The sequence below is a fragment of the Phyllostomus discolor genome, chromosome 4, assembly GCF_004126475.2.
Source record: "Phyllostomus discolor isolate MPI-MPIP mPhyDis1 chromosome 4, mPhyDis1.pri.v3, whole genome shotgun sequence".
NCBI classification, from domain to species: domain Eukaryota; kingdom Metazoa; phylum Chordata; class Mammalia; order Chiroptera; family Phyllostomidae; genus Phyllostomus; species Phyllostomus discolor.
In genome coordinates this window covers 46,092,886-46,117,502 of record NC_040906.2, presented here as the reverse complement: position 1 = coordinate 46,117,502, position 24,617 = coordinate 46,092,886, and the positions used below count along the sequence as shown (strand labels likewise).

The following is a 24,617-nucleotide window of genomic DNA, read 5'->3' as shown; positions in this document are numbered from 1 at the left end:
ATGGGAGCTGGCAGGCTGCGAGCAAACACAGAAGCCAGAAAGAAGGACAGAGAAAAGTTCACGGCAAAAGAAATCACTTAAAAAATGAAAAGGCAACCTACTGAATGGGATAAAATATTTGCAAATCATATATCTGATAAGGGATTAATATCTCAAATATATAAAAATTCATACAGCTCAATAGCAAAAAAAAAAAAAAAAAAAAAACCCTTACAAACGATCCTATTTAAAAATAAGCAAAAGACCTCAATAGACATTTTTTCAAGGAAGACCTAGAGACGGCCAACAGGCACATGAAGACATCCCTCATTAATCATCAGGGAAATGCAAATCAAAACCACAATAAGTTCACTTCACACCTGTTAGAATGTCTATCATCAAAAAGACAAAAAAAAATAACAATTGGTGAGGATGTGGAGAAAAGAGAACGCCACACACTGTTGGTGGGAATGTAAATTGGTATAGCCACTATAGAGAACAGTATGAAATTTTCTAAAATAATTAAAAATAGAACTACCATATGATCCAGCAATTCCACTTCTGGGTATCTGTCCAAAGAAAACAAAAACACTAATTCAAAGAGATATCTACACCCTCATGTTCACTACAGCCTTGCAATAACCAAGATATAGAAACAACTTATGTACCCATTGATGGATGAGTGGTTTTCAAAAATGTAGCAGACCCTGGCTGGCATGGCTCAGTGGATTGTCAGCATGCAAACCAAAGAGTCACTGGTTCGATTCCCAGTCAGGGCACATGCTTGAGTTGTGGGCCAGGTCCCCAGTAAGGGGCATGCGAGAGGCAAGCACACACTGATGCTTCTCTCCCCCCTTTTTCTCCCTCCTTTCCTCCAAAAATAAATAAATAAAATCTTTTTAAAAATAAATAAAAATGTAACAAAGTTGACTAATACAGAAATTGGTACCTAGAACTGGGGGTGCTTCTTCGTGGCCCTATATTCAGCACCAGATTCCAGGCGTCATGGAAACTGTTATTTGGAGCTAGAAAAATGGCGACTCAAGTTACAGAGGCTAAATATTTGGTGAAATTGTTATAACTTGAACAATAGGTAATAAACTTAATGAATGTATGGTTTTAGGTGAAGAAAATACAAAACAAAATGTCACTAGCGTACCTTGTACCTGACTAATGATTAATATATGACTATTCTCTTATTATAGTAGAAGTGGGCACATGATGATTTAAAATTATTACCTTTTTGAAAAAAATTTTTAATAAAATAAAATTGTCACCTTATTTTTATTATCAAATGGTATTTATATACCCATAATGTTCCATCTTTCGGGTCCTCGCTTCCAAGATGACGAAGAAAAGAAGGAACAACGGTCGTGCCAAAAAAGGCCGCGCCCATGTGCAGCCTATTCGCTGCACCAACTGCGCCCAATGCGTGCCCAAGGATAAGGCCATTAAGAAGTTTGTCATTCAAAACATAGTAGAGGCCGCAGCCATTGGGGACATTTCAGAAGCGAGTGTCTTCGACGCCTATGTGGTTCTCAAGGTGTATGTGAAACTGCATTACTGTGTGAGTTGTGCCATTCACAGCAAAGTGGTCAGGAATCGTTCTCGGGAAGCCCGGAAGGACCGAACACCTCCACCCCGATTCAGACCGGTGGGTGCTGCCCCACGACCTCCACCAAAGCCCATGTAAGGAGCCCTAAAGGACTGAAGAAATGTTCTCTGGAAAAAAATAAAATGGAAATTGTACTTAAAAAAAAAACATAATGTTCCAAATACTATATCAAAGAGAAAAAAAATGAACCAAAAATAGACCTCTTGACAAAATTAATAAAGACTTTTTAAAGATTTCATTCATTCACTCATTCATTCATTCATTTAGAGAGGAAGAGAGGGAGAAAGAGGAGGAGAAAAACATCCATCGGTTGCCTCTCACTTGCCCCCAGCCCGGAATCTGACCTGTAACCCAAGCATGTGCCCTAACCAGTAATCGAACTGGCAACCTTTTTGTTTGCAAGATGACACTCAACCTGCTGAACCACACTAGTCAGGGCTAATAGAGAAGAATTTTATTTAAAAGATTTTGATTCCGTGATTGTTACAGTTTTTATAAAAGAAAGTTAAATGTGAAAAAGTAAGGAGGTGGACACATGAATTTAAAATGTATGGATCTAGCCAGAACCCCACTTAAAAAGTAGGAAAATCAGATATTTGGAAATACCGTTCCAAGTGAGAGATCTTGTCCAACCTCTCACATTTCACAGGTGAGGACATGTTGCCCTGTCTGCACCGCTCCCTCCTCCTTTTTAGTGTCTGTCACGGGCTCTCGTGCCCTCAGGCAGCATTCCACCCTATGGTAGGGCCCACTCCCACGTGCCCCTGCTACACATATTCTGTGCTTAAATTAGGTCCCACTTTGTGGGGAATGAGGAACTCAAGCTGAGCAAATGCATGATATTGTGACTTCAAACTCACAAGCTGATAATAATGATGACTGAGTAAAAAATATACAGAAGAAAATTTGATTCTAAATTCCTACCCATGTTCATATTTTGGAAGAATGTGATGATGGGGGAGAATAAGCGAATGAAACACTTCAAACCACACTGCTTATACACAACATCTTGTGGGACACAAGGGTTCAATTAAAAAATTATTCTTCTTGAAAAATAGATGTTTTGTTTTTTCCCACAAGAACCACTGAGTACAGTAGTTCACTTGTTAGTGTGAAAAAAACTTAACCACACAGGAACTAACAACGTTCCACTGCTTTCTGAAGAGTGCTGTCTGTTCCGCCTAAAATACAAAAATAATTACCAAGTTAACTGATCTCTCATTTTTACTTTAATTAAATGAAACCACACTTTATTCCTCCAGATCCTTATCAAAATATATATTAGAATTGTCGATGGTAAAAGCAATAAATGTACATTTTATGTAAACATCCAGCTGTTTCTTTTCAAACATATCTTTGTTGATATGCAATCAGCATAATATTTCCTAGCCAGTGAAGTCTCCTAATTCCTGTTAATACTCCTAATAAAACAATGATGTTTACTTTTTCTTTCAGATTCCATAATCACAGGAAAGTGTATTGTAATTAACATAAATCTTTTTTCTGCTAAATCTTTAATTAAAGTTTAGGAGACACTGGCAGACTTCAATAACTTAACAATTTTAGATCCTTGTAAACTTCATTAATCTTTCCTTTGCTCAAGATGCACTACATTCAGGTTGGAGAGTGCTCAGAGAGCCATCTCCTTGGAGTTTCCTGTAATTCATTCACAAGGAGGTATGCTGATACCTCCTATCAGCATAGTCTCCTATGCTGATAGATATGGTGCCTGTATCAGTTCAGGTTTGACCAAGGAAGCAAGACCACTATGAGTGATGTGAATAAGGGAGTTATTAGACCCCACATAATTTGGGGAGAAGCTGAAGTAATAAAAGTCCAAGAGGAAATAGCTAAAGGATCAGAACAAAGTCCCCAAGACTGTGAAGGGAAGCTGGTGAAGACTATGGAAGATTTTTGGCTCTGCAGCTGGTGATGGGCCTCTAGTTGCTATAGGTCCCCAGGGCAACTAGTCAGGGAGGAGAGCCAGAAGCAAAGTAGGGAGAGCACTGTGAGGACAAACTGGTACCTGTGTTGTCTGTTCCTTGCCATTTCAAACGTGGATTATGTGGATGACCTGAAGAAGCCAGATTACCTAAATCTGCACATAACCCTGGCTCAGGACTCGGAGAGGTTGAATAAAATCTGGTAGGAGTTAAAGAAGCTGAGTGTCCCCCACTGCTGTCCCACAAAGGATACTATCAACAGATTAGTGACAAGTATGAGTTTTACCTGAGACCCTGCACTGATCTGAGAAATATAAAGGCAGCAATTACAAGTCTGCTTAACTCCAGTGCTTTCTAAATCCCATGCAGATTTCTCATGGGCCCAGCCCTAACCAGGGACCACACGGAGAAGAGAATTCTGGCAAACACAGTTCTAGCTTAGCTAAATTGGCGCAGGATAAAATTACCACAGTACCTAGAAGTTCTTTTGTATAAATTGATCCTAAATGGATATGTTTTTCAGATATGACATATATGAGGGGGACCCAAAAAAAACCCTGAATTTATTTATAAAAAATTTTGTATTACTCTTACATGCTTAAACTTTGGTCACCTTCTCAGTACTCTTCATTTGAAACAATACACCTTTCGAGACTTTTTTCCACTGCTCAAAACAGTTTTCGAACTTGTCAATTTTGATGCTTTTTAGGGTTTCTGCCATTTTTTTCACCTCTTACACCTCTGCAAATGTTTCCCTTTAAAGACTTTTTTTCATCTAGAGAAACAAAAAAAAAAGTTGCTTTGGGGTCAGGTGAATTGGGAAATTGGGGCACGGGGGTCACGTAATTTTGAGTAGAAAACTGATGAACATACAGTGTAGTGGGGGCAGGTGCACTCATAAATCACCCATCATGAAATAGGCAAACACATTGAGTCTTCAAAAAAATTCGCTAAAACCAAACACAGCCTCTCACAACAACACCAGCTAGTGCACTGATACAGATGGGTTCCTAGAACACTCACCTAGCAGGGGAAGCCTGTACCACAAGAGGCCCACCCTCCAGAAGATAATTCCTTTTGGGGGGGATTCCCCCTCATATTCATTCAATGATAAAGCCTGTCAAAGTATAGAATTTTAATTACTGCATTTATTTGCAATAATAAAATATTTTTCCTCCAAATATTTTTTCTAGCTAATACTAGGAAAATTATTAACAGCAAAGAGATATTTATTTTGTTCTCACTAAGATAAACATAAATGTAAAGCAACATTATGAGTAACCAAACAATTTTTTAAATGAAAGGAGTCTACTTAATACTTTTCCATTTCCACCCAACTGCCTTTTATCATTTCAGCTCTTCTCCTACTATCTTCTTTCCACTTCACCTAGATCAGAAGTATTTAAACTCCAAATATAAGGCTTTCTTGTTCCTCCCTGCAATGGCCAAAGCCACCAAGTCCTTCTGTCAGGGTTGTATGAGTCTGAACTATAACTATAACTATAGTTATAGTTATAACTATAACTATAAGTTCAAGTTCCTTCTCACAGAGTTCTGTCTCATGTAAATTAGGATATGAGGCATGTCACCTAATTCTACATCCTTGCAAATGCAATTCAGCTCTGAGACTGGCAACATCCATAATATACTCTTGGTGTCCCTACAAATGTTTCTGTCCTCTCCAGGGAGAGAGGAAAAAGCTCGGCTTTGCCTGAAGCCTTCTTTGTCCCTCCTACCCCCACCAGGGCACACACTCCTATTTAGTATGACACTGGGTTCCATGAGTAGTATATTCTCTCCCATGTGCCAGCAGCACCAAAATTGAGTGTGGCTCTTAGTTGATTTAAAAGAACATTCTGGAAATCATGGCTTTTTCAGCCATATTCTCCTCCTTTGGGGAACTTTCTGTTAGACTATCTTCTCAGTAGTGGCACCCACTAATAAGTTAACTAGCAGTGAATTATCCCTATGACACGATGAATAGTCACCAGGAATTAGAGTAGGTCCAAAGTTAAACTGGGCACAAGATTTCTCTAAGTCTCAATATAGAACATAAAGTCTTCCTTACATGGGTGAGGAAGACTTTACAGGTTGACTGTAAAGTGAAAATGAAATAATGGATGTCTTATCCTCACCCATAATGACCCTTGGCCAGTCTATGACTCTCTCTCTCTCTCTCTCTCGCTCTAAAGGTTTATTTTATTTGCATTCAAGAGAGGGGAAGACAGACAGAGATGATAATGGGAGAGAAACATCAATCAGTTGCTTCCACATGCACCCTGACTGGGGATCAAACCCACAACATAGGCATGTGCCTGGACCAGAAATCAAATTGTCATTTGGTTACAGGATGATGCTCCAATCAACTGAACCACACAGGCTGCAGCCCCACGTCTCTCTTTAGTAAGGAAACAACTTCTGCTTGCAGTGGCCTTATAACTTGGGTGACAGGGTACTTGTAGGATCACATAGAAACTTCAAGGGAGACTTATAGTCAAGATGACAGCATAGGCAGACATGGCTCACTTTTTCCCACAACCACATCAAATATACAACTAAAATAGAGAACAACTATCACCCACAACTGTCAGAAATCAGGTTGAATGGAAGCCTGACAACTATGGAATTAAAGAAACCACATCCATCCAGACTGGTAGGAGAGGCACAGATGTGGAATGGGCTGGTTCCACACTACATGTGGTAGACAAAAATTCGGGAGGGATATCTCAGGAGTGAGGAGTCCCAGACCCACACCAGGCCCCCCAGCCCAGGGTTCCAGTGCCACAAGATAAGTCTCCACAACTTCTGGCTGCAAAACCAACAGGGATTGAGGTGGTGGAAGAAATTTCTAGAGCCCCAGCTAGTTTCTCTTAAAGAGCCCATACATGGAGTCACCTACTCAGAATCACTTCCTCTGAGCTCCAGCACTGGGGTACCACCTTAAAGGCACCACTGGCATACTGGGAGAAACTGAAGTGTCTGGCATCAAGGTGAGAAGAGGCCTTTGTCCCTTTTCTAAACCTTTCCCTTACAGAGCCACAGTGCCAGCAAGCTGGTGCCATATCTGAGACTCCATCAACCTGGCTAATACTGTTTGCCCTGTCCTAGAGATCTCCAGAAACTCCGTCCCACCCAACTTTGGGCTCAGCCAAGCTACTTTTCCATATGAATGGCTGGCCTTGGCTCATGCTGCACAAGTTCCTAAATCCTCTCACACAAGCAACAGCTGGCCTCAGTGAATCCCAGGCCAAGCACTAGCAGCAGCCAGCCTAGATTCACAGCTTGACTTCGCCTAAGAATCTTCAAGCCCAGCACAAGCAGTAGCCATCTCAGACTGATTTATAGCTCAGGCAGGGTGGCCCAGGGCAGAAGATAGGTGGGAGCTGACTTGGCCTCAGCCACTTGGGAAACCCCAGGGTCAGCACACCCAATGGACAGCTAAACACCATGTCAGAGTACCACCACCCTGTCTCTGCACAGCTGATCCTCCACAGAGGGTGGAGGTTGGTGGTAAGTGGTCACTGACAATCCTTGAGGTGGGCTAGTCTGGGTAAATCCCTCCCATTGATCTACCAAGAGCAATCAAAGCTCAACTACAAGAGGAGGGTATACTCAGCTTACACAAAGGTTGCACCTTGAGTATCCAGCTTGGGTAATAGGGGAAGCTGTGCCACGGGACCCTAGAGAACACCTACTACATTAGGCCGCACTACAAAGACATGGTGTCAAAGCAGCTCTACCTAATACATAGAAACAAACATAGGGGGGGGGGGGGGGGCTGCCAAAACAAGGAGACAACAAAGAAATATAGCCCAAATGAAAGAACAGACCAAAACTCCAGGAAAAGAGCTAAACAGAATGGAGATAAGCAATCTATCAAGTGCAGAGTTCAAAACACCATTTATAAGGATGCTCAAGAAACTTAGTGAGGACCTCAGCAGCATTAAAGAAAAGCTAGTCAGAAATGAAGGATACATTAATTGAAATGAAGAATAATTTACAGACACACAACAGTAGAGTGGATGAAGCCGAGAATCAAATCAATGATTTGGAACATAAGGAAGAGTAAAACAATTGATCAGAACAAAAAGAAGAAAAAATAAGCCAAAAAAATGAGGATAGTATAAGCAGCTTCTGGGACAACTACAAGTGGTCCAACATTTGCATCAGAGGGGTGCCAGAAGGAGAAGAGAAAGAGCAAGAAATTGGAAATTTATGTGAAAAAATAATGAAAGAAAACTTCCCTAATTTGATGAAGGAAATGGACATGCAGGTCCAGGAAGCATAGAGAGTCCCAAACAAGATGAATGCAAAGAGGCCTACTCCAAGATATATCATAGTTAAAATGCCAAAAGTTAAAGATAATGAGAGAATCTTAAAAGCATCAAGACAAAAGCAGTTACTTCCCTACAGGGTAGTTCCCATAAGGCTGTCAGCTGATTTCTCCAAAGAAACTTTACAGGCCAGCAGGGATTGGAAAGACATATTCAAAGTCATGAAAAACAACTACCTACAGTCAAGATTGCTTTACCCAACAAAGCTCTCATTTAGAATTGAAGAGCAGATAAAGAGCTTACAAGACAAAAAAAAAAACTAAAGGAGTTCATCATCACCAAACCATTACTCTATGAAATATTAAAGGGACTTATTTAGCAAAAAGAAGATAAAAACTATGAACCATAAATGGTGCCAAAAATACATATCTATGAACAACTGAATCTGAAAATCAAACTAAGCAAAGACGAACAGAGACAGAATCATGGATACAAAGAGTGTTTTGATGGGAAGCAGGTTTGAGGGAATCAGTGATGAGATGAGGGGATGAAGAAGTACATATAGGTAGTTACAGCACAGCCAAGCAGATGTAAAGTACAGTACAGGTAATGGAATAGCCAAAGAACTTATACGCATGACCCATGGACATGAACGACGGTGAGGGGATTGCCTGAAGGAATGGGGGTACTTCTGGGTGGAGGAGGGCAAAGGGGGTAAAAATCAGGACACCTATAATAGCATAATCAATAAAATATAATTTAAAGTAAAAGAAATATCAAGGGCTGCTTCACACCACACAGGCCCTGTTGTGGACCTGTTCCACCACCCCTTATCCTCAATTACTGTGAGGTGGGATGTCTTTCCATGCTAACGGTTACAGTTTTGGGTTTTTTCTCCTCCTTTTCCTTCAGGGTCTCTATTATCTCTCCCTGTAGTCCAACTTTACATTAGTCAAAATCAGAAAGATATAATAAAAATACTAGCGCCAAAAGACTGTTACATGTTATAAAGGTTTGTTAAGTGGAAACATACTTTTTCCTTCTCTCTAGGTTTGAGTTTATGTCATCCATGGTCAACAATTTATTTTTTTTTCCAATAGTATTCCTAAGGTAAGGTCAAATATTTGACTTCATTTTCCTTACTTTTTGTCTTAAGTATTGTTTATAATAAAAGGCAAACACAGCATCATAAAAACTAAAGCTAATGCCTGCTGTATTTACATTTAAATTACAGAGAAATAAGTATGTGGATGCTGTCTCCATCATCAACAGCAGTTGCTAGGCTTATAAAATATTCTGCACATGTAGAGACTATTGAAGCACAGCAGATTTCAGTTGCCTTCCCTCTCCTTCCTCCTTCCAGACCTTATTATCCACATCCTTGGTGAGCAAACAAGTTCAGACTTTGAAAGGTATTGAATCAGACTGCACACAACCAATATATCAACTTCTACTTTAAAATGTAAACTTACTATAGGCTGATCAAGAAGGGTCAAATATGACTTCTTTAAACATGGAATATTTGCAATTAGAAAATTTTAGCTTATAACTAATATTTTCTTTAAGTTGCAAGAGTATTTCGTGAAGATGTTGCCTGCTTCAAGTATCAAATAAGATCTCTCTCACTCTTCCTTTTTTTAAAGATTTTATTTATTTGTCTATTTTTAGAGAGAGGGGAAGGGAGGGAGAGAGAGAGGGAGAGAAACATCAGTGTGTGGTTGCCTGTCAAGAGCCCCCTACTGGGGATCTGGCCACAACCCAGGCATGTGTCCTGACTGGGAATTGAACCAGCCACTCCTTGGTTCACAGGCCAGCACTCAATCCACTGAACCACACCAGCCAGGGCTCATTCTTCTTTTTAAGACCAGCAAAGACAATTTTAGTCCCAGGGATATATTTCTTTGGGCCCTCCAAATATTCCATCAGTTTCCTCTCCCCAGATGATACCTATAAAGGTGAAAATAAGTTTTTAGTTTGTGTAGTTATGTTTGTAGGGCTTACTTTTTGATGTGACTCACATATGTGAACAGATGAATACTCTTGGATTCAATAAGAAAGCTATTTATTATAACTGAGAATACTTACAGTTTCCAGCCTACAAGAAAATTCCAAAATTTGTCTTTCTGGTGCTCCATTCTTTATCTTCTCTGTAGAAGTCAAGAACTTATATGCTGTCTAGGATTAGCTAAAGTACACCAATGAACTATCAACCCAGACATGTTGTGCCTAAGCAATTCTCCATTCTCCTAGAATCACAGGAAGTTTCTTCTAGGAAAGATCTAAGAAATCAACCTGCATTTGCAAATGAGTGAATGGTGACCTAAAGAGAGGGGAATACCATATTTTGCCGTGTATAATGTGTACATTTTTGCCCAAAATTTTGAGGGAAAAATAAGTATGTGCATTATACGTGGGTGGTACTAATTCCATATCTATATAAATGTTTTTAATTCTTTAACTTATGCTTATGCATTAAAAATATAACTCTAGAAAGCAATAACAATATCTGTATGCAAAATAATACCCTGGAATACAATAATCAGTTTTGGTTCCTAAATATAAATAAATTTTAAAAATTGAATTAAAACAAAAGATTCTTTTCCTGAAAGCCTGGGTCAGAAACATGGGTGTGCATTATACACAGAAAAATACAGATAACTTGCCCTGAGATGACCATTCCACTTAGAGTAAAGAATCTGTGACTACTAACTCATATTTCCACCTTTTTTTCTGACAATCAGACCAAGCTGTCTCTGTCCAGATCTCTACAAAAACCTACAATTTCAGAAGTCCAGTTTTATGAAAAGAGGGAAAGTTTGCTTCTACATTTTTTCCTTTCTAAAAGCAGTCAAAAAGAACATGGACAAAAAGAAACAGAAATGCTAACTCTACTGTTGATAAAATTTTTGAGGAAGAACCTATAACCCTAAACGTGATTAATTAAAACACTAAAGGACATAAAACTTGAACCAAAGTGAGAGGGCAGCAGTCATTCATACTCTTGAAAAAGGAAAGTCCTCCAAAGTAAGTGACAAATCCTGAGGGGGAAAGTCATAATTCTCTGGCCAAAAAAGCAGAGTGTAGATAAACTGGCTGTGAAAGTCTCCTTAAATTTTAGACACCATGGAGGGCCAGGAGAGCCAGGATTTAAAAACACAACACAGATGTGCTACCTTTAAAGGAAAGATTCTATCCTATTAGAGAAGAAACTGGAGGTGTTGAATAACCCTAAAACAGCCAGTCTTTGTCAGTGGGAGAGCCATATAACAACCCACCAAACTCACACGGATATACGCTCAGATGCATGCACATATCTAACTCATAACTGTGCGTAAGGAAGACCGCATACCTAACTGGCACACACAGACCCTCACTTACTGTCCTGCAGATACCAGTCCAAAAAGGATGAGTAATAATAAAAAAGGAATCATCACAAAAGAGCACTGAACACACACACACACACACACACACACACACAACATACATACATGCATAACAGAATGGAATTTTTAAATGTTAAGTAAAAAATACACATCAGAAATAGCATACAATAAACATAAAAATCATGACCACATTTCCAGAGATTCAAAAAAATGTCTTTATGAACCAAGGACTTAAAGCAGAGCTACAAAGTCTCAAGGAGGAAATGATAAAAACAGAAAGCCATAAAAGACAGTGAAAAGAATAGATGTTGCTGATAACACAATCAAGCTTGAAACTATTGATGAAAACAAAATGGAAAGAATTATGAGTTTAAAATGATCAAAGAGAAAATGACAAATACAGAAGATATTTAGACAAAGAAGATCCAAACTATGCACAATTTTTGTGGCCCTAGTAAGATTTTAAAAAAACAAATAAAATAGAATAAAATTATTGAAACATAATTCAAAAAAACTTTCAAAAGTAAAATTCTTACATCTGCCAATTGAAAAAGCACATGTCCCATAAGAATCTGAAACAGATCAATGAAGACTTACACACAGCTTAGCAAAATTACTAAATTTCAGTAAGAATTTTACTGAAACTTAGGGGAGAAAGAATAAAATAAAAATAAAACCAGGTAAATCATAATGAAAAACAATTGAGCTGACTTCAGATTTCTCCAAAGAATAATTCAACATGAAACATACAAAATCCTAAGGAATTAAAAGTGTCACCCAATAATTTTTGTGTCTAGCCAGATTATCATCCAAATGTAATGGGAATTCACAGATGGTTCTAAACACCCAAGAATTAGGGTAATATAGTTCCAGTAATAGACAACCTTCTACCGACCAGAAGAGAAACACAGACACTGTGGTAACAGCTGGGAATAAGCACAAACACCATTTAAATGTAGGACAGATGTTAAAACAACTGTAGTAAAAATGGCTAAATAAGATTGTACATGTCATATATCATGTCAGAGTAAAAATAACCCAAGTAGCAAGAGTTAGGAGGCACTGTGAAAAAAATGGGAGATTGTATAACCACTTTGACTTTCTAATCCTTCACAGTGTGGGATAAACAGATATTGCTTAAATAACAGATGCATATGGATATTGCTTAAAGTAAAAATATAGCCACTAAAATTACAAAAAATAATATTACCAAATAAAATTACCTGGTAGAGAGAAAGGAATATAAGAAGGTGGATGAAGTGAACATACATAATTTCTTATCATTCACACTGGTAAGTATCCTTTGGAATTATTTGAATTTTTATATAATGTACATGGATTTTTAAATATTTTTAAAACTATTAACACATGTATGATTCAGTGTATTCTACTGCCTCTTTTAACAGATTTCACATGGCAATGTCAAAAGATAAAGATTAATCTCTAATAATAACTTACTTTAGTTGATATGCTAAGTTCATGATAGGATTTCTTTAAAGGCCCAAGAAGATCTGAGTCTGAATCTTAGTTCTATTACTTCTTAGCGCAGAACTCTGGGCAACTCATGAATTAAATTGAACAATTTTTTACTAAACCTTCAATTCTCATTGCCCCCAAAATGCAAATGATATACAGGTATTCAATAATACCTATAAATGTATTATTCTCAGAAGAAAACTTTATCCATTTACTGATGTTTTTAATAATACAACATAAATATTCAACATTAAGAATCATTAAGAATTCAAATCAAAACCATGATGAGATACCACTCTACACCTATTATGATGGCAATTATCAAAAACAAAAACAGAGCCCTGACTGGTGTGGTTCAGTTGGTTGGGCATCGTCCAGCAAAGTGAAAGGTCGCCAGTTTGATTCTCCGTCAGGGCACATGCCTAGGTTGCAGGTTTGGTCCCCTGGTTGGGGCACATGTGAGAGGCAACTCATCAATGTTTCACTCTTACAACAATGTTTCTCTCCCTTTCTCCTTCCCTTCCCATCTCTCTAAAAATAAGTAAAATCTTTAAAAAAATAAAAATAACAAGTGTTGTCAAGGAGGTGGAGAAATTTAAACCCTTGTGTATTGCTGGTGGGAACATAAAATGGTGCAGCCAAAGTAGAAAATAGTACAGCTGTTTATCAAAATCTAAACATATAATAACCATATGCAGCAACTCCACTTTTGGGTATGCAATGTATACCCAAAGGAAATGAAAGCAGGGATATGAACAGATATTTGTACTCCCATGTTCATACAGTATTCACATTAGCCAAAAAATGTCCATTGACATGGGAATATATAAACAAAATATGATGTACACATACAATGGATTTGTATGTATATATGTATGTACACAATGTATACATACAAAGGGCCTTAAAATCAGCCCTTCGTGTGTACCTCAAATACCCAGCTTGTGTGAGAGGGTATGCTGTGCCACTGGACCCTACAGAACACCTACTACATTAGGCCACACTACTAAGACATGGCGTCAAAGCAGGCCTACCTAATACACAGAAACAAACACAGGGAGGCTGCCAAAATGAGGAGACAAAGAAATATAGCCCAAAGGAAAAAACAGATCAAAACTCCATAAAAAGAGCTAAACAAAATGGAGATAAGCAATCTATCAGATACAGAATTCAAAACACTGGTTATAAGGATGCTCAGGGAACTTAGTGAGGACCTCAGCAGCATAAAAAAAGTCCCAGTCAGAAACAAAGGATATGCTAATTAAAATAAAGAACAATTTACAGGGGAGCAACAGTAGAGTAGATGAAGCTGAGGATCAAATCAATGATTTAGAACGTAAGGAAGTGAAAAACAACCAACCAGAACAACAAGAAGAAAAAAGAAGCCAAAAAAATGAGGATGGTCTAAGCAGCCTCAGGGACAACTACAAAAGGTCCAACATTCACATCATAGCAATGCCTGAAGGAGAAGAGAAAGAGCAAGAAATTGGAAATTTATGTGAGAAAATAATGAAAGAAAACTGCCCTAACTTGGTGAAGGAAATAGACATGCATCTAGGAAGCACAGAGTTTCAAACAAGATGATGCAAGATACATCATAATTAGAATGCCAAAGGTTAGAGATAAGCAGAGAATCTTAAAAGCAGCAAGAGAAAAGAAGTTAGTTCCCTACAGGGGAGTTCCCATAAAACTGTCCGCTGATTTCCCCAAAGAAACCTTGCAGACTAGAAGGGAATGGCAAAAAATATTCAAAGTCATGAAAAACAACTACCTACAGTCAAGATTGCTTTACCCAGCAAAACTATCATTTAGAATCAAAGGGCAAATAAAGAGCTTCCCAGACAAGAAAAAAACTAAAGAAGTTCATCATAACCAAACCATTATTCTATAAAATGTTAAAGGGACTTATTTAAGAAAGAGGAGAAGATCAAAACTACGAACAACACAATGGTAAAAATACATGTGTAGCAACAATTGAATCCAAAAATCAAACTAAGCAAACAAGAAGAACAAAGATAGAATCATGGACACTGAGAGCGTTTTGATGGTTGCCAGATGGGAGGGAGTGTGTAGGAATGGGTGAAGAGGCTAGGTGATTAAAAGTACAAATAGGTAGTTACAACATTGCCGTGAGGATGTCAAGTACAGTGCAAGAAAGGGAGTAGCCAAGGAGCTTATACACATGACCCATGGACATGAAGGATGGTGGTGGGATCGCCTGAGGGAGCAGGGAATGCTGGGTGGAGGGAAACAAAGGGGGAAAAGTCAGGACAATTGTAACAGCATAATTGATACAATTTTTAAAAAGATATCATTGACATATAACATTGTATAAGTTTAAGTTGTGCACATTGACTTAATACATTTATGTATAGGGTCCGGCAGAAGTAACACCTGCTTGAGTATGGTTGTAGGGTAATAATATGTGTGTAATAATTTATAGTTTTAATTTGAACATTTCACCTAAAATGTCATATGGTGTGCTTGAGTTTGATATTGTTATGCTACAGAATTACAAGCTTATGATTTTGTAATAAAATAGGGGCATTATTTGTGCCAGATTCTGTATTAAAAAATGATTACTACCTTAGAATTAGCCAAAACCTCTACCCAATCACACAATTACCATTTTTTATTGATAACAGCTAAGATGTACTCTCTTAGCAACTTTTAAGTATATAATCCAGTATTACTAGCTATAGTCACCATGCTGTACATTAGATCCCCAGAACTTGATACTCTGATAACTGGAAGTCTGTCTCCTTTGACTAGTATCTCCACATTTCCCCACCCCTCCCCAGACCCTGGAAACTACTGTTTTTCTGCATTTGGCTGTTTTATATTCCCCATATAAGTGATATTACATAGCATTTGTCTTTCTCTGTCAGACTTATTTTACTCAGCACACTGTCCTCAAGATTTACCCAAGGTGTTGCAAATGGCAAGATTTCCTTCTTTCTCATGGTTGGATAATAGTTATGTTTATATATGTGTGTATATGTTAGATATAGATATAAATATAAATGTGTATGTATATATACACACACAGGTGTGAGATGATATCTCACTGTGGTTTTGATTTGCATTTCCCTGATGATTAATGATGTGAACACCTTTTCAACTGTCTTTTGGCCATTTGTATGTCTTGGGAAAATGTCTATTCCTCTGCCCATTTTTTATAAGGTTGTTTGTTTTTTCACTAATCAATTGTAGGTCTTTATATATTTTGGATATTAGCCTCTTATAGATATATGATATGAAGATATTTTCTCCTATTCTATAGACTACCTTTTCATTTTGTTGAGTGTTTGTTTTGCTGTACAGAAGCTTTTGAGTTTGATGTAGTCCCACTTATTTATTTTTGCTCTCATTGCCTGTGCTTTTGGTGTCATATCCAGAAAATCATTGCCAAGACCAATGTCAAGGAGTTTTTTCCCTGTGTTTTCTTCTAAGCATTTTAGTTTCAGGTCTTATGTTTAAGTCTCTAATCCACTTCAAGTTAATTTTTCTGAATGGTGTAAAATAGGGGTTCAATTTCATTCTGCTACATATTGTTCTTCTTTCATCAGAACTAACAAACAATATCATATTCTCAAATAAGTCACAAATGTTATTTAAATGATCTGACTTAGGGAAATTTTATTTCTAATTCTTAAATAATGTTGAAGTCAAGCCTTCTACACAGCTTTTAATCTTTGGCAACAACCTGTAATATTTAGAATTTACTTGTAATGTTTTAATATGTTTTAAATCAATGCTATTAAGCAATAAAATTCTCACAATATTGGCTGCTAGGGAAACAGTATTAGGTTATAACTAGTCTACAAATTAGGACTTCAAAAGTAGACTGCTCTTGTAATAAGATAATAAAATAATAAAATGACACCACAGAGGAAATATTACTTTAAAAATTAAAGAGCCATATAAATGCAAACAATAAATGCAAGGTTAAAATGGATTTATTCAGCATTTTATTGACTGAAAATCCAATTGCAATACATGAGATTCAATTGAGGCACTAAACAGCCTGCCTAGAATTGGCACAGACTATACAGTCCCCAGAAACACTGCCGTCATTTCAGATACCAGCTGCAAGTTCAGAGTGCCCAGGTCACCCAAACATCTGACCAGTAGGTTTCTGACCTACTGGCCAGAAACTTGACGGTTCCCTGGATCCCCTCAAATTCAATAATGCACTAAAACAATTCACAGAATTTAGGGAAGCATTCTTTGTAATTACAGTTTTATTAGGATAGAAATCAGGACAAGCTAGATGAAGATCTCTTCATAGGCATTGATGATTGAATCGTTAGTCGTAGTGACTGAACTCAGTCTCCAGTTTCCACTTCCTATCCCTGGAGTCTGACTGATATTACCTAGCCCAATGCCCTAATTCTTGAATCACAGGGTTGGTCTTTCCAGTTTGGCTAGCCTCAATCCTGAAATTATCTGAGAGCCTAACAAAAGTCATCTTATTAGCATAATCTCAGGTCCTGATCTTAGGGGCCCAGTGTTGAAAAACAAAGACACACCTACAACTCGGGAAGTTCCAAGGATTTAGAGAACCCAGGAAAAAGACAAGACAAATTCAGTGTTACAGAATACCTACTAACCAGCATTTTTGCGTACACTAAATATACTAATATTGTGTTAATAACAACTATGTTGATGTTTTAAAAGATGTTAAATAAAGTACCTTCGATTTTGCAAATTAAACTTCATTCTACTTTGTTTTAACATAAGTATTTTTATATATTATCTATGCATTTCTTTTGTATATGTATATATGGTCATTTATTATGAGTGTCCCTTGAATAAAGACATGTTAAGGTAATAACCCCTAATACCTAAGAATGTGGCTTTGTTTGGAAATGGAGTCACTGCAGATATGATTAGTTAAGTTGAAATGAGGCCATGCTGGTGCTGGATGGGCCTCCAAGCCAATATGACTGGTATCCTTACAAGACAATTATGTGAGGGCAGAGATACACAGGAATTGTGTGACATCAAAGGCAGAGGTTAGAAATATACAGCTGTAGTCCAAAACCAACAAGATTACTGGCAAACCACCAGAAGCTAAGAAGCAGCAAGAAAGGATTGCCCTGCAGGTTTCAGAGTGAGTATGGTTCTGCCACCATTTTGATTTTGCACTTCCAGCCTCCAGAACTATGAAACCATACATTTCTGCTGTTTTAAGCCACCCAATTTACAGTACATTGTTATAAAAACCTAGGAAACTAAAATCATCTTCAAATGCTAAGATCTATTAGTAGTGCTGTAAAGCTATTGTTCTTAGCATATACATGTATATTCCCTACACCACCCTACCTGGTTTGCTGGGAAAGCCAAGAGAAGTCTAGGGACCAAGAGCTTTGCCAGCTTTCCATCCTACTAAACTCTATCGCTTTCAATGCTTCAGGACAATGAAAAGCATCTTATTTTCACTAGAAAAAAAAAGAACTGACAACCTGTGCAGGTGGTAATTTTGTTTTAACCAAACCATGTGACTACCCACAAACTCCCTTTCCCCAAAATACCAGATAACAAAAATTTCACTATATCTTACCTATCTTACCTAATGTAAGTGCCTGACAGTTAGCACTTTGGATTGTAATTAAGTGCCTGACATCAAGTTTGTGACTGGGAGGCTCCTATTTAACAACATCCATCTGGGAGAAACACACTGCCAGCTGCAGGACTAGATGAAGAGCCAGACCGCCCCACCCATGAAGTTCCCTTTTTGTTTGTTTGCTTAAGTTTTAAATTCACCAATAGAAAGTGAATATGTGAAATCCAAGGCACCCCACCCTGACACCAATAAAAGCAGACCCTCAGGCCTGAGCTTGCTCAATTGGTGGACGTTCTCTCCACTTCTACTTACTCCTATCCCTCAAGTGACCTAGCTTTGTGGCCCCAGGCAAGCAATTTGTGTGCCTTCCAGGACATGTGAGTAATAAATCTTGTCTTTTCGAAGGTCCCTGGTGGCTGTTGCTGAGATGCAACTTTTGACCATAATAACCAGAAGGGCCAGTCCAACCACAAAATCCGGCCACAAAGTTAGCTTCTGCAGGGAAAAGTCTGGGAGCACTCAGCACAAGTAGTACCAACCCAGTGAATGTCTCTGGCCATTTTTAGCTGATAGCATCCCTATGGATTGCCTAAGACCAACCTAAAACACTACTTTACTAGAAACTTTAATACAGTTTAAAATAAGCAGAATCCTTCTTTTGATAAAGTATAAATATTATATGTGCACTCAAAATAAAATAGTGCACAAGATTCCAACTCCCCTCATTAAAGCCTTTCTACTACAATATGGTCTGCAAAGCTCAATCAAATAAGGTTCATTATAGTCTATACAAGCACTATAAAACCCATTATAAAATTTAAAAATAATAAATTTGAGTCATATATAAAAGGACTTAGAGCTGCCAATAATCTATATTTAAAACTTCTCCAAACACCAAAGCCAGACAAAGACATCGCAAGAAAACTGCAAACCAATATCTCATAACTATAGATACAAAAATCTTCAACAAAATATTAGCAAACTAAATTCAGTAACAGATTAAAAGATTTACACACCATGATCAAGTGGGATTTATTCCAGGAATTCAAGGACAGTTCAGCTTAAGAAAATCAATCAATGTTATACACCACAGTAACAGAACAAAACAAAAAATATACATGGTTATCTCAATAGATGCAGAAAAAGCATTTTACTGCATCTATTGCAGTAAATGGAGTCACTGCAGATCCAACAAAATCCAACACCCTTACATGATAAAAACAAAAAGTAAACTGAAATAAATGGGGACTTGCTTAACATGAAAAAAGGAATTTATGGAAAACCACAACTAACATACTCAGGGTTAAAAACTGAAGCTCTCTCCCTAAGATCAGGAACCAGACAAGAATGCTATCCAGAATTCTACTGGAAGTCCTAGCCAGAGAAACTAGGAAAGAGGATGAAATAAAAGCCGTTCAAATTGGAAACGAAGATGTAAAAACAATCTCTATTCACAGATGGCATAGTTCTAAATATAAAAAAACCCAAGGAATCCACAAAAAAATTACTAGAGCTAAATAAAATCATCAAGGTTATAAGGCACAAGATCAACATACAAAAATCAGTCATATTTCTATACACAAGCAATGAATAATCTGAAAAGGAAATTAGAAAACAATTCTACTTATAAAATATCTAAAAGAATAAAGTAGTTAAGAATAAATTTAACGAGGAGGTGAAAAATTTGTACACTAAAAATTATAAAACACTGCTGTAAAAAACTAAGAAAGACCTAAATTAATGGAAAAGCAGCCAGTGTTCACAGATTGAGATGTTAATACTGTTAAGATGACAATACTCCAAAGCAAAGCACAGATACAATGCAATCTCTGCAAGATTCTAAAGGCCTTTTTTTTTTTCAGAAGTACAAAGGGTAATCTTCAAATTCATGGATTTGCAGATGGCCCTGAATAGCCAAAACAATACTGGAAAAGAAAAACAATATTGGAGAGCTCACACTTCCAATTTTAAAAGTTACTACAAAGCTACAGTAATGAAGACAGTGTGATACTGGTATAAGGACAGACATAAATATCAATAAAATAGAACTGAAAGTTCAGAAATGAACTCTAACATACATGGCCAAATGATTTTCAACAAGGGTATCAAAACCATTCAAGTGGGAAAGAATGATCTCTTCAACAAATGGTGCTAGGACAGCTGGATAACCACATGCAAAAGAATAAAGTTGACCACTACCTCATTCTATATAAAGAAAATTAACTCAGCATGGGTCAATGACCTAAACATGAGTCAAAACTATAAAACTACGAGGAGAAAACACAGAGGTAATCTTCATGACCTCAGATTTAGAAATAGACTCTTAAATTTGACAGCAAAAGCATAGTGATAGTGACATCATCAACAATGAAAGAATAAGTAGACTTCACACAAATTTATTTTTCTCTTTTTTTATTGTTGTGCAAGTACAGTTGTCTCCACTTTTCCCTCACCATTCCCCCCTACCCTAGCCATCTCCACTTCCCACCCTCCATCCTAACCCCCTCTGGCTTTGTCCATGAGTTCTTAATACATGTTCCTAACAATCCTCCCCTTTTTTCCCCTATTATCCCCTCCCACCTCCCCTCTGGTCACTGTCAGTTTGTTCTTCATTTCCATGTCTCTGGTTATATTTTGCTTGCTTGTTTGTTTTGTTGATTAGGTTCCACTTATAGGTGAGATCATGTGGTATTTGTCTTACACTGCCTGGCTTATTTCACTTAGCATAATGCTCTCCAGCTCCATCCATGCTGTCACAAATGGTAGGAGCTCCTTCTTTCTTTCTGCTGCGTAGTATTCCATTGTGTAAATGTACCATAGTTTCTTGATCCACTCATTTAGTGATGGGTACTTAGGTTGCTTCCAACACATAGTTATTATAAATTGAGCTGCTATGAACATTGGGGTGTATAGGTTCTTTTGAATTGGTATTTCAGGATTCTTAGGGCATAATCCCAGTAGTAGAATTGCCAGATCAAAAGGCAGTCCCATTTTTAGTTTTCTGAGGAAATTCCATACTGTTTTCCACAGTGACTGTACCAATCTGCATTCCCACCAACAGTGTATTAGGGTTCCCTTTTCTCCACAACCTCTCCAGCACTTGTTTGTTGATTTGGTTATGATGGCCATTCTGACTGGCGAGAAGTGGTATCTTATTGTGGTTTTAATTTGCACCTCTCTGAGGGCTAGTGATGCTAAACATTCTTTCATCTGTCTCTGGGCCCTCTTAATGTCCTCTTTGAAGAAGTGGTTGTTCAAGTCCTTTGCCCATTTTTTAATTAGGTTGTTTGTCTTCCTGGCATGGAGTTGTGTGAGGGTTGTTTGTTTGTTTGTTTGTTTGTTTTGGAGATCAAACCCATGTCCAAGGTATCATTTGTAAATATATTTTCCCCATATGGTTAGTTCCCTTTTCGCTATGCTGATGTTTTCCTTAGGCATGCAGAAGTTTTTAATTTTGATAAAGTCCTATTTGTTTATTCTTTCCTTTATGTCCCTTGCTCTAGGGGACACATTGGTAAAAAATTGCTGCGTGGAATATCTGAGATTTTCCTCTCTATGTTCCCCTCTAGGACTTTTATGGTGTCATGACTTATATTGAAGACTTCATACAAATTTAAAACTTCTGTGCATTAAAAGGCATTATCAAGAAAATGACAAAATCTACAGAATAAGAGAAAGGATTTTCAAATCAAAATTTGATAAGGGTTTAATGTCCAGAATACATAAAGAAGTCTTACAACTCAACAACAAAAAGACTAACAACCCAAATAAAAAATGGACAGAGGACATGAATAGACATTTTTCCAAACAAAATATATAAATACCCAACAAGTACACTTTATTTACAACAGCCAAGATTTGGAAACTGCCCAAGTGCCTATCAATAGATAAGTGGATAAAAAAGTTTGTGCTACATTTATACAAAGAATACTACTCCAGTGTACAAAGAAGAAAATCTTACCTTCTGTGACAGCATGGATGGACCTGGAGAATAGTAAGCTAAGTGAAATAAGCCAGTCAGAAAAAGACAAGTACCATATGATTTCACTTATATGTGGAATCTAATGAAAAAAAATAAACAAACAAAATAGAAACAGACTCACAAATACAGAGAACAGACTGACAGCTGTCACAGGGGTGATGGGTTGGGAGGGCTGGGTGGAAAAGGTGAAGGGATTGAGAAAAATAGACTCTTACACACTGACAACACTGTGGTGACTACCAGAGGCAAAGGAGGCTGGGAGGAGATAGAAGGTAAAGAGGGGATAAGTGGTGATGGAAGGATACTTGATTTTGGGTGGTGAACACACAATACAATATGCAGATGATGTATTATAGAATTGTATAACTGAAACCTATATAACTTTATTAACCAATGTCACTCCAATGTTTGAGGAAAGTCTATTAAAATCAAAAAATAAAACAGAAAGAAAGCAAAAGCAAAGAAAAGAAAATAAAAGAAAAAAAGAACAAGTGTTGGTAAGGATATAGAGAAAAAAGCATTCTCCTACATTGGTTATGGGAATGTAAAATGGTATGGGTGCTATAGAAAACAATTAGACTTTCCTCAAAATGTAAATATGGTTTTAGCAAATGACACAGAAATTCCACTCCTAATTGTATATCCAAAAGAACTGAAAAGAGGAACTCAAACAAATATGTGTTTACAAATATTCATGGCAGCACTATTTGCAATATGCAAAAGTTAAAAATGGTCCAAATGTCTATCAGCTGACCAAAGGATAAACAAACTGTGATAAATACATACAATGGGACATTCAGCCATAAAAAGGAATGAACTACTGATACATGCTACAACATCAATGAACCTTGAAAACATTTTAAGTAAAAGAAGTGAGGCACAAAAGGTTATATATTATATAATTCTTTTCATATGAAATATCCAGAATAGGATTTCCATAGAGCTAGAGAGCAAATTAGTGGTTTCCAAAGGCTAGAAGTAAGAGGAAACAGGAAGTGATTATTTAATGGGTACAGTGGTTCTTCTAGGGTAATGAAAGAGTTTTGAACCCACAGAGAGGTGGAGATTATACTTCACTGTGAAAACACCAAATGTTACTGAACTGCATACTTTAAAATGGCTAATTGTATGTTATGTAAATATCACTCAAAAAAATAAAATAATAAGAAATAAAAAATAAGATAAAAAACTTCCCAAATAGTAGTGTAGTAGTAATCTGAAATCCAGCACTGTAAGAAATGCTAGCCCTCCAAGAACAAATCAAAATAGAGTTATACTCTATTTTAAAGTAGTATTCTATTTTTGGTGTAAATGCTAATGAAATGTATTTATGTATGCATATGCATACCCAAGAGTAATAAACTGCTTTGCAAAGATGTTATTGTCTTTTCCAACCATTTATAATTTCAACCCTAAAATGCTTTTTCACTTTAGCAGTCATCTACCCACTTTCCACCAACAAAGAATCATGGGGAATACTTTCACAATATACTACTACAAATAGAAAACTACCATTATAACATTAAAATGTGGTTTGATCTCTTTAATTTGACTTATCCTTTTCCAAGATTAATATGCTACATAAAATGAAATATCTTATATATGCAAAAACCTATGCTACAAAGGATTACTGATTTCTCTGATCAAGGTGAACCAGTTATCCAAACACAGACCTTATGATATAAATCAATATTTCAGTAATATAAATATAGAGACTTCAGTTTTCATGCTGCAAATTAGAAAATTATTATAAATCCAAATTATAATTTGTTCTTTGCTAGAAAGTTTCCAGTTCTCTCCCACAACTGCCTAGTTTTTTACCTTTGTTTTTGTTTGCATAGAATAAGAAAATCCTGGTGCTTGTCCTGTTTTTCAGCCAAAAAGGCTCCAGAGATTTGGATCAGTCTTGTGTTTTCCACCTCTTTCCACTGTATGGCACTGAACACATTTTTTAAATAAAGATCTCTTTGCCTGCCTTGGCATCTCCCATTTTGTTCTACAATGAAATATTAAACCACGGATTAAAGAAAATATCAGATTTACAAAGATGAAAACAAAGGAATTATATTACTTTGAAGTGAATAGTAAGATATTAAACAAAAACATAATTTAAAGCATGCTTGCTTTAATGTCTGAATGTTCAAAAACAAACATAGCATCCAATTTTATAAAGATTTAATAATCTCAGTTATCATGCTTATTTTAAAAAATCTAGCCACAGCTATTTCAGAAACTGCTTTGGCATAAGCCTGGTTTTACTTCAAACTTCAAAGAATTCTGGCAATTTATCTAGGCAAATCATATTCCATTTTTTCTTTTCACTTCCCCAAAGTTCATGTGCAAAAACTGATGTGAAGTGTATAGGTCTAACTCGATATTCCCTTACTTAACAATAA

General features: G+C 37.0%; 1 protein-coding gene and 1 pseudogene across 1 annotated transcript; one reads left to right on the top strand and one right to left on the bottom strand.

The window, feature by feature from the left end:
* The first annotated feature begins 1,294 nt into the window (after positions 1–1,294).
* LOC114495519 (40S ribosomal protein S26-like) lies at positions 1,295–1,731 on the top strand. The gene has a single exon (XM_028510819.2). The coding sequence runs from the start codon at positions 1,325–1,327 to the stop codon at positions 1,670–1,672; it is 348 nt and encodes a 115-aa protein (XP_028366620.1). The 5' UTR covers positions 1,295–1,324; the 3' UTR covers positions 1,673–1,731.
* A 7,641-nt stretch (positions 1,732–9,372) lies between these two features.
* LOC114494818 lies at positions 9,373–24,211 on the bottom strand (annotated as a pseudogene).
* Between the last annotated feature and the right edge of the window lie 406 nt (positions 24,212–24,617).

Excerpts from the sequence above, each read along its gene's own strand:
- LOC114495519 (XM_028510819.2), top strand. The coding sequence starts at position 1,325 with ATGACGAAGAAAAGAAGGAACAACGGTCGTGCCAAAAAAGGCCGCGCC.